General features: G+C 38.2%; 1 protein-coding gene across 1 annotated transcript in view; it reads right to left on the bottom strand.

Annotated features, from left to right (window-relative positions):
* Dnah9 (dynein axonemal heavy chain 9) overlaps positions 1–16,403 on the bottom strand; it is a 349,492-nt gene that overhangs the window by 246,344 nt on the left and 86,745 nt on the right. The window contains 6 exon segments of the mRNA XM_048365947.1: positions 3,138–3,298; positions 4,033–4,272; positions 5,557–5,682; positions 6,929–7,081; positions 7,561–7,687; positions 8,062–8,192. Coding sequence (XP_048221904.1) covers positions 3,138–3,298; positions 4,033–4,272; positions 5,557–5,682; positions 6,929–7,081; positions 7,561–7,687; positions 8,062–8,192 — 938 coding nt within the window.

The following is a 16,403-nucleotide window of genomic DNA, read 5'->3' as shown; positions in this document are numbered from 1 at the left end:
TCAATTTAGAGGTTTCTAGTACACTCATGCTGAATATCTTAAAGAGGAGAAGGATAAAGTTTGGCAATGAATTATTTCTAAAGTAAGGGATTTATAGCCTCTTCTGTTAAATGATGCACATAAAAATATACATATGTATAATATATTTATATTATATATACATATATATATTCTAGTTCTTGGGGTTGAACTCTGGGCATGGATGCTGTCTCTGAGCTCTTTTGCTCAGGCTAGTACTCTGGTGGTTAAATAAAGATAATAGTTTCATAGACTTTTTCTGGTTTTCTGGTTGTGAAATGGAGTAAATAGTCTCATGGACTTTCCTGCCTGGGCTGGTGAACTCTTATCTCTAATTACTCATTAAAAAGCCAGAAATGGTACTGTGACTTAGTAGCACTAAGCTAAAAAGACTAAAAAAGAAAAATTTCATACATTTCCCTGCTTGTGATGGCTTCCTTAAACCTTGATACTTAGATCTTAGGCTCTTGAGTAGCTAAGATTGCAGGCTTGAGTTATTGGTGCCTGGCTACCATCATTTACTCTTTCAACAAAATATTAACTTAGCATCCTACTGGGTGTTGAAGATCTTAGACACAAGGCTGACCAAGGTCATGGATTACAGAAAGGAATCCAGAAAAACAGCCAACAATCATTAAGAAAGTTAAGGTTATTTCAGAAGTTAGGAAATGTTCAGAAGAAGATAAGACAGGAGATCCTATCAGGGCTGTGGGCTTGGTATGTACATGTGAGGTGGAAAAGGTTGTCTTTTAGAAAGAGTGGTCAGGAAAGAGCTCTTAGAACTGAGGGTAGAAGGAAAGGATGGCGGCAGTGGAACAGAGAGTCTGGAGGAGGACATCCTGGCAGAAGGTTCTAAGCTGGATTGAGGGTCCAGTAATGAAGCAACAGAAATGAGATGGAGTAAGCAGAAGGTAGGGGGTGAGACATGGGGGTGGCTGACAGGAATGACCAGGTCCTATGGTCTAAGCACAGTCACGAGCCATGGAGGACAGAGATGTGACCTCAACAAGGTCTTACCCATAAAAGGAAATCTGAGGAAAAAGGGACATGACTTGAGTGGGAAGGGGATTTTCAAACTGGGCAAGAAAATGAACTGAAGAAATATGTAGACATGGAAGCAGATGAGCCAGGAACTCTTTATCAACAGAGAGTGTCAGGACTTGGTTTCCCATAATTTATTTGTTCCCAAAATAGTAATGCAATATAACTAGCTTAGAAATGTTCATCAGTGATTTCAAAATATATTTGACTTTCTAAGTATCAGGCAGGCAATGTTAATTAAAACAGGAAACAAAATTAAGGAAAAGTGCTGGCAGCTCATAACTGTAATTCTAGCTACTCTGGATGCTGAAATCTGAAGATCTTGGCTTGAAACCAGTGGGCAGAGAAGTCCATGAATCTTATCTCCAATTAACCAGCAAAAAAAAAACAAAAAAACAAAACAGAAATGGAGATATGACTCCAGTGATAAAACACCACCCTTGAGCAAAAAACCCAAGTGAGAGTCTGAGGTCCTGAGTTCAAGCCCCAGCACTGTTACCCAAAAAGAAAATAAAGGAAGAGATGGCACAGAGTACTTTGACCTTCCAGTCTCTCATTTGGTGATCCAGGCATTGGTTACACTACTCTCCCTGGTAAAAAGAGACGTAGTGTTCAATGATATTATGAGGAAAAGTGGTAAACTCCTAGCAGAATTTACAGACATTTATGGAGATTTAAAGGTATCATTTCTTATGACATCATTGCCCTGTGTCCCCCTTGTTCTTGCTCTGTCACCAGATATATCTTGATAAAACACAAATCTCATTACATTGCTCTCTTGATGTGAAATTTTCCATGACTGATGATCACTACTTACTGGAAGATTATATCTTTTACACTTTACAGTTGACTAGCTCTGTCAAAGTCAAGAGTCAGTATTCCTTTCTCAGGAACACATCTTGAGTTATACCATTTCCATGACTTTACCCACAGCATTATATTTTCCAAGGATGTACATTAGTAACTGTTTAACTTTGGGGCCATTCATTTTTACAGTCAACAAAGGCTATAGGTTATTTTAACAGAAAAGGTAATGAGCAACATTTCCTTCAGGCTCCTAACCCAATGCCCTTGGTTCCTCCCACCTTTCCAGTCTTCTCCCCACTGGATGTGAGTCCCACTATGCTCAGAGGGCTGACTTCATTTTTTTATATACTTATTTATTGTCAAAGTGATGTATAGAGAGGTTATAGTTTCATACATTAGGCCTTGGGAATATTTCTTGTACTGTTTGTTACCACCTCTCTCATTCTCCCCTCCCCCTCCCCCTTTCTCTTTCCCCCCATGAGATGTTCAGTTGGTTTACACCAAATGGTTTTGCAAGTATTGCTTTTGGAGTCATTTGTCTTTTTATCCTTTCTCTCTCTATTTTGATATTCCCTTTCACTTCCCTAGTTCTAATACCAGTATATACAGTATCCAGTGTACTCACATGAGATACAGTGATAGCACAGGTACAACCAGATACTTTTACCACATAGCTTTGTTCATCTGAGAATGACCAAAATAAATTATGCCATGATTTTTTTCATGCTAGGTTTTTACATTCATTCATGTAAGCCCCTTAATTATTAGGACTATGCTTCTAAAGTCTTTGTATCCTCAGAGATAGTGGTATTATATAAATGGGACAGTTGATTGATGAACTGAATGATAAGAAGATAAAGGATCGACCATGAGCACTGATTGTATATTAAACTCTCTGTAAGTCTTTGTAAGACTCTTACTATCTTACCTTCATAAAACAATCATGCAAGGTGTGAGTTACTACCTCCATTTCATAGATGAAGGAACCAAATATTAGGCTGTAACTTTTTCATGGTTAAGCAATTGGCATGTGTTAGAGCTGGTGTTAGGACCCAGGTGTGTCTAATGATTCCTCAGAAAGTCATGACTTATTCATTTGTTCTGACATTTGCCCCAAGGAAATCTCTTGTCTATATCCTTTTAGTGTTATTTTACATCTACAGTATTGATTCAGGCCTTCCTTTTGTAAACATATAGCAAGGGATTATGGCTTTGACCCTTGGTGGTCATTGACAGCAGTAGAGCTGCCAGTGGTTGACATCAGCACTCACCTGTCTGTTAAAGGTGTGATAACCAGGCGAGGTGTATTTCCCAGGTACTCATAGGAATATAGAAACTGAGCATCACAGATGTTGGCAAAACAGTGTTTGGCTTCATCATCCCAACGATGGCGTAGCTGGGACAACCAAAGGAAAGCCTGGGCATTGTCCACCTAAAAGAGAGTGGCAGAATAGGTGAGTGAATCATCATATTCAACAGGTACCATATGCCCCCCCTCTCCTGCTCCGACAACTACAAGATATATAAGAGAGTTGGATGCTTAGACCACAGCATTAAAAGCATAAGTTGTTCTGATTACAGATACTTCTTGGTTTACAATGGAGCTATATCTTAATAAATTTATCATCAGTGGAAAAAAATTTAAGTTGAACATTAAGAACACCTAACTTAGTGGTGCTGTGGCTCAAGTGGTAGAGTGCTAGCTTTCAGCAAAAGAAGCTCAGGGATAGTGCTCAGGCCCTGAGTTCAAACCCCAGGACTGGCAAAAAAAAAAAGAAGAACATCTAGCCTACTGCATATTAAAGCTTAACTTCATCCATTTTAAACTTTTAAGAATATTTAAATTTGCCAGCAATTTGGGAAAAATTCATTTAACATAAAGCCTATTTTATAACAATGTGTTGAAAGTCTCATGTTATTCATTGAACAACCATAATGAAAATAAATTTCCTACTGAATACATCTTGGTTTTCTATCATTATAAAGTCAAAACATCATAAATTAAGCACATGTAAGCTGGGGACCATCCATATACTGTTTTGCTCAGATTTTAACAAGTAGAAACAGCCACCCCCAGTAGGTGTTCAAACCATTGGTCCCATGCCTGAGCTCCTCCCATGGTGCACCTGCTCACAAGAGGGAAGACTCCTAGATAACAGGACCTACCTTTTGAGCAATCATCTTGGCCACCACATCCCGAGCATGCACATCAATTGTGCAAATAGTCATAATCTTCTGTCGGTCCCCCTTGGAGAGCTGGCCAATCAGCATGGTGATGAGGACTTTAAGCTGGGCCACTTGTTTCTTGTAATACTCTTTCATGGCATTCTCATAGCCTTCTTCCAGCCTGGCAAATGCAATGCCTACCTCTGTTGTCCACCAGATCTGAGTGCAAGTCAAGGCCACCTGCAGTACCAAGAGTTGCTTAGTGAAGCTGTGATCAGAGATGTCTGTCCAACTCTATACAACACAACAAGGTCTCAGAGCGTAACTCCATGGGTTTCAGGCCCCTTCTATCCTTCTCTCATGACAACTAAAGAAACCATTTGCTACAAATCCTCGCAGATGTAAAATATTTATGACATGAGTGGGGTCAGTATTTGTTGCTCATGGAAGATGTAGCATTTGACCTAAAATGGGCAAAGAACTGATTTTGGTCAATGTCTGTGGCCTCTAGAATGACCATACAGATCATTTGGGTTTTTTTTACTTCTCAGAGACAGCATCTTTCCCCTATGGTTAGGAGAGTAATAAATTTTGACTGAACATCTCGATGACACCTAGCCTCCATCTTATTCCTCTCAATCCCCTGTGGCCTGAGTATTCTAATTCAGTGAGCCACTGCTGGTCATGTGTGGTCCATATCTGCTTGTCCATGGCATTTCTATTCTGTCCTATTCTAGTATTTCTATTATTCTTTTAATTTTTTAAACATCATAACCTTAAAATGGATACTTTGGAATGCCAAGGTAAATAACACTGAAAACCACAGTGGTCATGTGTTTTGAGGGATTAAAAATATGTAGATGGGCTGAGAATGTGGCTTTGTGGTAGAGTGCTTGCCTAGCATGCATGAAGCCCTGGGTTCGATTCCTCAGCACCACATACACAGAAAAAGCCAGAAGTGGCACTGTGGCTTAAGTAGTAGAATGGTAGCCTTGAGCAAAAGAAGTTCAGGGACAGTGCTCAGGCCCTGAGCTCAAGCCCCAGGACTGGCAATAAATAAATAAATAAAAATATGTAGAAAGAAGGATTCAAATAAATATTAGCTAAAGAAATTTATATGGAAATACATGATTTTGAGTGTTGATGGTGGAGAATTTGGACACATTTCTCATTTAGACTTTCATTTTGTTGGAGATATGTTCTAGATGTACACTGAACAGAGCTGGGCACACACCATATAACATGGTTCAAATAATTTAATTGTTTACTTTTTTTTAAAACCATAGACCATGATGGTAAAAATAGATCACTCTTAGCTATCTAGGATCATGGCTGAATTCCATCATGGCTGGCCATCTCCTTGTTCCCTTTTCTGACTCCTCACAGCTACTAGGGTTCAAGTCCCTCCTGTTGTAAAGTACAAGGTGAGTGTAATGTCTAACAGTCTCTGCAGGTCGACCAAGGCTGCTGAGGATGGAAGCTAGTGGAGGATGGGGGCTCATAAAGTTTCAGATTGGAAGATACCTGAGCTGGGTAATCAAATAGCCAGTGTTCCCTGGGCTTTTCCTCATAGGTGGTCACACCTTCTGTCATCTCATGCCTCACGGTGGCCCTCATGTGAGCAAGCACATGGTTCAACCATACCTCTACCTGAAAGAACAACTCTAGGTTAAACACCATAAAACAAAGAAGCTATGATCAAGAAGACATGTTCTCTCCCACCCAGTCTAAGAGATTGAAGAAAATAGAGCCTGGGCATGATAGACAGCTCCAAAATCACTGTTGAAAGGTAGAGAGAGACATTGCCTTGGTGTCATCAGAATGGGATGAGTGACAGTGAGGTTGCCATGCCCACTTGGAACACACAGGACACAGTGACAGGATAAAGAAGGAGACGATGGCCACCCAGACTTCACACAAAGAAACCCAGATGTGCATTGAGCCAAATGCAATCAAGTGGATTCTAAGAGACTAGTTCACACTAAATGTGTAGCTGCAGGCCAAGATCGTATTTCCCTACTAAATGTTTCCTGGGTCTATGAAAAGAACATATTCTGAATTAAGCTCCAGGGCCTCTGATAATTTTCATCTAACTGAGAACTTCAAATTATTTTTCTGGTCTATAATCACCTGCCAAGACACATGTGCATACAACAGAATCATATACAGGACTTTTTTTTTTTAGTCAAATGTAAGTCTATAGTGAACTAGGGGACTAGGGAATAGTGACCAGTATCTAGGCTATGTTGGGTCATTTAGATAACTTCTACATGAGTAGTGAAGAAGGATGGGGCAACGGTTTAAGGAATCCCATGATTCTTGTGCTGTGGAAGGGACATGGGAGACTTAGAGGTGGAAAAACATGGAATTGGCTTTCTAAGGAAGTGATTCTGGGGTGCATTTGTGCAGAAAGGGGACATCTTTGGGAAGTGATTGATTTCAAAAGGTGTTTTCTACCAGGGAAGGTATCAGAATTTCAGAAACCCCTGTGGGGTGCTCCAGGGATTGCCTTGCTAATGTCTCCTGGTGCCATGGATCATTTTAAAATCCTTTTCTGGTTGACTGAAGTATTGTATATGTGCATCTAATTCCTCTCAGTACTAGGTTCGGGTTAAGGAAGAAATATGAATGTTGACATGTGTTCTTCCCAGAGTCAGAATAGGAAGGCACGAAAAGCTAATCTGATGTTGGTTTAAGTAAATGGAAATTGACTGTCTCAGGGCACAGACAGCAGATCCCAGATTCCATAAAGTTGATGCCAGCCATATTTGAATGCAGGTGTGTGTGTGTGTGTGTGTGTGTGTGTGTGTGTGTGTGTGTGTGAAGAGGGGAAGACAGACAGACAGACAGACAGGCAGAGACAGAAAATAAGGGAAAGGACTGTTCTCTCTCTTACCTGCCCAATGCAATCACAGGGCTCACTAAATGCCACATATTCTTCTTCTTTACTGTACATGCCAAGACTTGTCTTAGTTGGGTTCTTGCTGGCATCTAGCTGGAATTGCATCTTGGCTATGTTGTCAAAGAGTTTGGAAAGATGACGCTGAACCTATGAAGGGAAACCATGCCAAGGCGTTGGAGAACCTTTCAAGGAAGTTGCTTAGGCACTGCAGTTTACAACCCTTGCACCAGACAGGTAAGTACCAACAACATGGTGGTATGAAGATGAAAACCAAGTAGATTGGGTAGGACTGGCCAAAGAAATATAAAATTAGTGGGAAAAGCTACGTCTGTGTGACTGCAAATGACAGCGCTTTATTCTCTATTTCTACAGTTGACCACTCCTTGCAAGATGCCTCTTCAGAATCAGATCAAAGGTATCCCCATAAACATTTCAGCATGCCACCTCTGCCTTCCTCAGAGCTTCTCCAGTGCCAGTTTAGGGAGCATACCCAACACCCATCATGATGGCAATTAAGGAAGATCTGAGGTTTGTCTCAAACACATGTCTCCTCACCACTAGAAAGGGAGATTCTCTTGGCGCCCTAGTTCTCCTGGACCTTTCTGCAGGTGCTCCCCACAGCTTACCTGTTGAGGAGCTGTGCCATTGGAAAGGATATCGAGCAGATCAGAGGAGGAGAGGAAGTAGAAGCGAGGGAAGGTAAGCCTCTTGGTATCCAGGTACTCTGCCAGGGCCTTCTCACACAGGCATAACCTGCAGCCACAGAACAAAGCAGGGCTATGTGTGGGTCATATGTAAATACTGTACCATTCTACATGAGGAACTGGAACCTCCATGGATTTTTGCATATCTGTGAGGCATCCTGCAGCCAATTCTTGGTGGACACTGAGGGATGTCTATGTATTCAATAGGTGGACCTATGCAGAGTTTAGCTTACGAAACACAGGGATATTTACAAACATATATTAACACATACACATCAGCATCAACACCTCCATACTGACATCCATATTACTCAACTGTATAAGCAAAGTAAGCTCCCACATGACACTCACTTCACTCAGGGAGTTAAATTAAGCCAAGGTCTCAGAGACAGAAGGAAGAAGGAAATGCAAGGAGATCCTCACCTGCTTTGAATCCCTGCTAGCTTTTCATAGAGACCTGGTTTGTTGGTGGCTTCCACCACATTTGGAGTTTTCTGAGCAGCATAAGCTAGTTCTTTAAAGTCGGTGTCAATGCCTTCGAATCTTTTAGAATCCTACAAGTCAGAAATGTGAGAGAAAAATCAGTTACCACACCCCTCCCTTCATGTAGTGGCTTGGAAGCAGAAAGCTATTGATAGTTTGTGCCATGCCAAGATCTGACTCTAAGAAATAAAGAGCTGTTAGCTCAAAACAGCCATTCTCTGACATATCTAGCCTTTTTACTTCTTTAAAAATTGCAAAATAGGGGCTGGGAATATGGCCTAGTGGCAAGAGTGCTTGCCTCCTACACATGAAGGATTCCCCAGCACCATATATATGGAAAACGGCCAGAAGGGGCGCTCTGGCTCAGGTAGCAGAGTGCTAGCCTTGAGCGGGAAGAAGCCAAGGAAGGTGCTCAGGCCCTGAGTCCAAGGCCCAGGACTGGCCAAATAAATAAATAAATAAATAAATAAATAAATAAATAAATAAATATCGCAAAATAATGTTATATCAATGGGTACTTCTTACGTTAGAGACTGAAATGCTTTCACCTTTTTTTTCTTTCGGTGGGGCTGGGTTGCTGGAGATCCAACCAGGATCTCATGAATGCTAGGCAAGTGATAAAATGCACATTAAAAATAGTTAATTCATTTAAAAAGTAACAATAGCAAATTCATGATGCTAGTTTAAAGAGAATGCTTTTATCCAAAAATAATATATTTTCCAAAGCATATACAAGAGGTATCCTTTTACTTTTCTTTTTTCCTTCCAACTGCTTTACTCTCTGACACAAACATCTATGTTAGTCTCATATTGCTTCTCCATTCAATTTCTATGATATCACATGTCAGGCATCCTCTGAGAAACACCATTATACATTCATGAGAGCAGAAAGAAATGAGAGCAAAAAACCCAGATAAAAGCCAGCAGCATAAAAACATGGCTCACAATGCAATCATAGCAATGCATGAGGTGGAGATCCAGAGAATCTGGGAAGAAAATTCTGAGACACTCACTCTCTAATTAGTCCGCAAAAAGCCAGGCAGGCTTTTCAGGTGCCAGTGGCACACACCTATAATCCTAGCTACTTAAGAGGCCAAGATATGAGGATTGTGGTTCAAACCCAGCCTGGGCAGGAAAGTTCATGAGACTCTTATGTCCTATAAACTACCAAAAAAGCCAGAAGTAGAGTTGTGGCTCAAGTGGCAGAGCACTAGTTTTGAGAAATAAAAAAGCTCAGGGACAGTGCCTAAGCCCTGAGTTTAAACCTCCAGTGCTGGGATGGCTCAAGTAGTAGAGTAACAGATGAGAAAGCAAGAAAGTATAATGCCTTTGAGTTTCTAGAAAAGAAAGCATCTAGTGTGGTCACTAAGACAGCTTTCACCTTGAGGACTCCCTGGAAGGTCTCCAGCATTCCCCATCCTCATCCCAAGCACTGACACATGATTACTAAGTCAACAGACAATGAATCTAATGCATTTCCTAGGTTCATACAGGTATTTATGTAGCCAAAGTAAATAGTCAAAGTTAGTGAAATATCATGATCCCCTGACACCCTCCAACAACAAAACCTCACAGTATTATGGAAAACCAAGGCTAACAAGAAAAGCATTTTGGCTTAACATTTGGCACCTAAAAAGAGTAGGTGGAATTATTATTGCAAGTTAACAGTCATAATGGCACATATGTTGCTCTATTATAGTTCCCAAGGTAGTGTTAGAAATTCACATATGAGAAAAGGCACAGAGAGGTTAAGTCATCTGTCCAAGGTCCCAGAGCAATGGGAAGAAGGTGTTACAACTGAAACTCAGGTCTGTAGGCCCTGTCCTGGGAAAGTCAAGCCCATTTCCTAAGATTTAATAACAGATGAATTATTATTCCTCACTGAGGTGGTTTGCTCTGATAAAAGGTGAAAGTGTATCAAGAATATAGAAATATTGAAAATGATCCAGCATGGATAATTTCCAGTATAGATAAAATTATCCAGTGTGGATAACTTCAACATTAAAGCAGTTAAACAAAACTTTTTTAATTATACCAAGAGCCATTATGTAAAAAAAAAAAATATATATATATATATATGCATGTGAATGCCAGTTGGGAACTAGTATAATGAATGGAAATAATTACCAGTTAGGGTACAAGATTATGGCTGATATTACTGTATTTTTCCATCATTTCTGTTACATTGTAAATACTAAGCAAAGAACTATATTGCATATTTTCCATGCAGACTTGTGACACTGGATAGAAAATCCTTTAATATTTTTAATAAAAAGTTCACATGTTTTCTTAAAATCTCTACCAGTGTCTCTACCTGTGTCATTTTCTGTACCTAAATAAGCCTGCTCTTCTTTAGACACTGGCAATTGGGATAAATAAAAGTGAGCTTATTCAATCTGGTTTAATTATAATTGCTATGACAGAATTATTCTCTGCTATGCATCGTTGAGAACAGACAACTTTAATCTGTATGATGACACTAAATAGCTCTTTTAGGGATTAGCTGGAAAATGGTAATGTTTTGTTGGGATGAGCTTTCATTTCTAGACAGGGCCTGGACAAATGGTGATATTCTAGAATTAAGTTAATTTGTAAGCAAAGAACTTTCTGTACTTAAGTGATTCAGAAGAAGTTTGAAAAATTAAAAAGAATTAGAGTACATGGCAAAAAGTTAATTAGGGCAAATACAGGACAGGTAATAATGAGAACACATATTTTAGGGAAATCTGCTCAGCATTTAGCTGATAACTGGTATTCATGTTGTTGGTGCAGGCCAGAAGCTTGCAGGATGGCTTGAGTCTGAGATGCAACTTCACTCTGTCTAGGAGTCACCTTGTACTTGCATTTCAATGATCTATAAAATGGTCTGGCGCAAGCTGTAGTAGCGAGTATTTTTTATTCTCTCTACTTTCTCACTCATGAGTACTTAAAAAAAAATGGCAAAGCCAGACATGATTGTGCATATCTGTAATCCCAGCACCAATTTGGAGACCGAGACAGGAAGACTGTAAATTTGAAGCCAGGCTGGGCTCCACAGTAAAATCATTTCAGGACTTACAGCACATCCTGAGGAGAATCTCAAGAGAGACACAGTGCTTCATCTCCCACCAGAATGACCAGAGCTCACTCAAGCCAGATCACAAAATTAAACCTGAGACTGGAAGTACAGATCATCCCAGAGACATAGTTGGCAACCAACTATAACTTCAACAAAGATTGAACAGTGACTGTTTGGGGACCCCTTTTCTCTTTTGCTTACGTGTGTGTGTGTGTGTGTGTGTGTGTGTGTGTGTGTGTGTGTGTTTATTTTGTCTTGTTTTTATTTGTTTTGGGGTAGGAGGTTAATTCTTGTTAGTGCTGTTTGTTGGAGTTGATTGCTTTATTTTTGTGTTTTTCCCCTTCTTCTTTCCTGTCATTTTTTCTTTCTTGTTAATTTTTTCTCTTTTCCTTCACTGCTCTTTCTGGTGAAGGTTATTCCACTTCTCCTTTCCCTTTATCCGAGAACCCTAATCTTTTCTACTTACATCACCTTAAATAAAGGTGATCATTTCTCCTTACACATGGTCTCTATACCTATACCTACCATGTCCCATTCCCTGTCTCACCATCTTCTTTACTCCACATCTCTTCCCTTATCCCCTTTAACCTAGAGAATTAGCTCTAAGCTGTACATTGCTACACAAAAGCTCAATCCCCAGTACATATAGAAATACTATATGTGTAAAATGGAAAGAATGGAAAGTTGGGTAAAAAGACACAATCATTTGTTACCTATCGGAGACACATCAAACTGGCAAAAACAAACAGTTTCTTAAGGTGAAATGCTGGAAAAAAATCTTCTGAGTAAATAAATTTCAAAATATCATATCTGATAATGTATGTTTCAAAGCAAAATTAATCAGAAGAGATACAGAAAGAATTTCATATTAATAAAAGGAATTCTCCATCAAGAAGACATAACAATTTTTAACATCTGTGCATCAAATACTTGAGCATTCAACTTTGTCAAACAAATACTATTGGACTTAAAAACACATAAAGATCCAAATACAATGATAGTTAGAGATTTCAACACCCCATTTTCACCAGTGAATATCCAGGCAAAACTCAACAAGGAAACCTCAGATTTTAATTGAAATCTAATTGAACCTAACCATACTTGTAGAGAATTTTTCATCTAGCAGTTGCATAATACACCTTCTTTTCATAAGCCCATGCAGCTTTCTCCAAAGTAGCCCATATTCTAGGTCATTAAGCAAGTCTCAGCAAATTCAAGAAGAAAATAACTCCCTGTATGCTATCAAGCCATAATGGAATAAAATCAGAGCCTAATACCAAAAGAAAACATGGAAAAGATTCAAATTCATGGAGTCTGAACCACATATTGCTGAATTATCAGTGGTCATCAAAGAGATAAGAGAGGAAGTCTAAAATGTTCTGGAATATAATAAACATGAAAACATAACATACTAGAATGTTTGTGACATAGGCAAGGCTGTGCTGAGTTAGAGGAGGTTATTGTTGTGAGTGCCTACATCAGTAAAATAGAGAAATCTCAAATCAATATTCAAATGGTGTACCTCAAGCTCTTAGAGAAAGCATGCCAAACCCCAAACCAACAGGTGGAAAGATATAATAAAAGTTAGATCAGAAATAAGTGAACTAGAGACTAAAAGAGCTATACAGAGAACCACCAAAAATAAGTTAGTTCTTCAAAAATATAAAAATGATAAGCCCTTAGCAATATGACAAAAAGAAGAGAAATCACCTAAATAAATGAAATCAAGAATGAAAACAGGTATATCACAACAAATAAAAATAAAATTCAAAATATTATAAAAGAATACTTGCAAGCTTTGGCACCTTGAATATCTTGTAGAACATCTGGTAGAATTAGATGTATTTCTATATAACCTCAATGTACCAAAATTGAGCCAATAGTATTTAAACATTTAGACAAATCTATAACAAGTAACAGAATTATAAAGGGAATTTTTAAAAAACCTTCTTGTAAATAAAAGTTTTAGCTCAGTGAAATCACTGACTTCTCAAAACCTAAAATTAACACCAGTGCTCCTTAGACTTTACCATGAAACAAAAAGGGAAAGATCACTACCAAATTCACATAAGAAGCCAGCATCACATTCATCCCTAGACTGGAGAGGGACTAAATAAAAGAAAGACAATTGCAGATTAATCTCTTTGATGAGGATAGATGCAGGACTCCTTAATAAAATACTAACAGATTAAAGAACTAATAAAGAAACTCATGCAACACAATCAATTTAGTTTCCTCCCAAGGATGCAAGACTGGGTCAATCTACATAAATCAGTAAATGTTACACATGCCATTAACAGACCCAAAGACCAGAACCACATGATCATCTCAATAGAGAAGTAAAAACTTTTTGCCAAAATTAAACATCTTTTTTTTATTAAAAAAAGCTCTGGAAATGCTAGGAATAGAAGGAACACACCTGAACATAATAAAGGCTATTTATAACAAACCTACAGCCAACATCATACTAAATGGTGAAAAACTGAAGACATGTTTTTCTAAATCAGGAACAAGACAAGGATGTGCACTCTGTCCACTGTTTTTAGATATATTACTGGAATTCCAGCCAGAGCAATAATGCAAGAGAGATATAAAAGAGATCCAAATGGAAAAGGAAGAAGTAACCCTATTTGTAGATGATATGATCCTATACCAAAAGGACCCTAACAATACCACTCTGAAGCTACAGCTGATAAAGAATTTTGGCACAGTAACAGAATATAAACTCATCACACAGAAAGCAGACGCTTTTCTGTACTAAAGTGAGCAGATTGAGAGGAAAATCAGGAAAATAATTGTTTTCAGTGATCTCAAAAAATAAAATATGTAGGAATATACCTGAGCAAGGAAATGAATGACCTTTATAATGACAACTATGAAACTCCGGAGAAAGAAATTGAAGAAGTCAACAGGAAATGGAAAGCCCTCCCATGTTCATGGATCAGCAAAATTAGTATAATGAAAATGTACATACTATCAAAGGCAATCTACAAATTCAATGCAATATCCATCAAAATAATATTGTCACTCTTCACAGAGATAGGAAAAACAATCCCAAAATTCATATAGAACCACAAAAGTCACTGAATTGCTAAAGCAATCCTAGGCAGAGAGGGGGAGGATTCAAATTTTCCTCAGAACTATAGTAACATAAGGAACCTGATACTGGCACAAAATAGACCTAAAGACCAATGGCACAGACAAGAAGACCCCAAAATAAACCCATATACCTACAGGCATCTGATACTTGACAAGCCCATAATATGTGCTGGAGAAAACCAACAGTTTTTTCAACAAATAGTACTGAGAAAAACTCGCCATATGCAAAAGACTGAAACCAGAACTGACAGTGGTCTGTCTCCTTGTACTAATACTAATTCAAAACAGATCAAAGTCCCCAATATAAGATACCAAACCTTTAAATCATTAGAGGAAGTAGGAGAAACATTAGAACTTACAGGCATAGGCAGGAACTTCCTGGGTTGAATTGTAGGGTCTTAGCAAATACCAGAAAAAATATACAAATGGGATTGCATCAAGCTAAAATTTTCTACTCAGTGAAGCACATAGTTTCTAGGCTAAACAGCCTACAGAATGGATGATCTTTGCCAGCTATACATCTGACAAGAGCTTAATATTCTGAATACTCCAAGAACTCATGAAACTAATTCCTAAGGTATCAATAACCCAATTAATAAATGGGCAAAGGAGTTAAATAGATATTTCTTAGTAGAAAAGTAAAACTAGCCGATAAGCATGCAAAGAAATGCTAGATGCTGGCCACAACAAAACTGTAAGTCAAAACAACACTGAAATTCGAGATTATCCCTGTAAGAATGGCCATCATCAAAAATAACTAGACTAGACATTATGTTGAAAATGAACTATACAACTTGTGTATAGAGAAAAACTGGAAGAGAGTGTGGGAAGGGGTAACGTTCTTCCAAAAGACATTGTGTGATGAGTTTATATTCTGTTACTGTGCCCAAATTATTTATTAGCTGTAGCTTCAGAGTGGTATTGTTAGGGTCCTTTTGGTATAGGATCACATCATCTACAAATAAGGTGACTTCTTCCTTTTCTATTTGGATCCCTTTTATATCTCTCTTGCATTATTGCTCTGGCTAGGAATTCCAGTACTATATCTAAAAACAATGGACAGAGTGCGCATCCTTGTCTTGTTCCTGACTAATTACCTGACTTATGTAACACCTCTCTATACATCATCTTTACAGTAACAATTAAATATATGTATTTTTTAAATAAAATAAACATGATAGAGATTCAAAGACACCCAGCAGGGTGACTACAAGATCAATCTTATAGATTAAGAAAGTAAAGATTAATAAATTATTAATTCCATTAAGAAAAAAAGTATATATAAGAGCAAATGTTGGCAGGGATGAAAGAAATCCCTACTGAGCAGTTTTTTTTTAATAGGAATCTAAACTTTCGCAACTACTATAGAAGGCAGTTTGGAGTTTTATCAAAGAAAACTAAATATAGAACTACCCTATTATCCAGTGATATCACTCTTGGGCATTTATCCAAAAGATTACAAATCAGGAAAGACACTTGCTCACCCATGTTCATTGCTGCACTATTTACCATACCTAAGTTATGGAAAGAGCCCCCCTTGATGGAAAAAAAGATCAAGACATATAGACAGACAGACAAGATACTTCATATATCAAACACAGGTTTTCTCTCATATGTGGAAGTTGGATCTAAATTACAGACATTTGAAAAAATACATACAGGATCATATGCATATATACACAAATGTGTTAACTGAAGTATTATATACACAAGGGAAGATTGCAATGCTGTAACTCCTTTGGACAGCTAATTTATAGTTTAGCAAAATGACTGCCAGGAAGCTGAAACATGTATTGTTGGAGTTAGGTCAAGAGAAAGATATGCAGACAAATGGAAAGAAGAAGTGTGGATGAATACAGTCATAATATTTAATGTACATATGTGAACTAGGTAAGCAGATGGTGTTGGTATAGATGTGGGAGAAAGGTAGAAGGGGTGACATTAGTCAAAATGCACTATACTAGTAAATTAACATGTTGAATTGAAACTCTTAATAAAATATGTAAAAAGAAAGAAAGAAACAAAAGCTCAAATCATTTCTTTCTTGCTTGCTTTTCTTTTTGTTTTTTCTTATCTAAAGGCAGACAGATTGGTATTTCATCTCCTGTGATTTCTTCTGCCCTTT

Source organism: Perognathus longimembris, chromosome 17, assembly GCF_023159225.1.
Source record: "Perognathus longimembris pacificus isolate PPM17 chromosome 17, ASM2315922v1, whole genome shotgun sequence".
Taxonomy (NCBI): Eukaryota; Metazoa; Chordata; class Mammalia; order Rodentia; family Heteromyidae; genus Perognathus; species Perognathus longimembris.
Note: the sequence above shows the minus strand (reverse complement) of the source record. Positions and strands in the feature narration are given on the sequence as shown.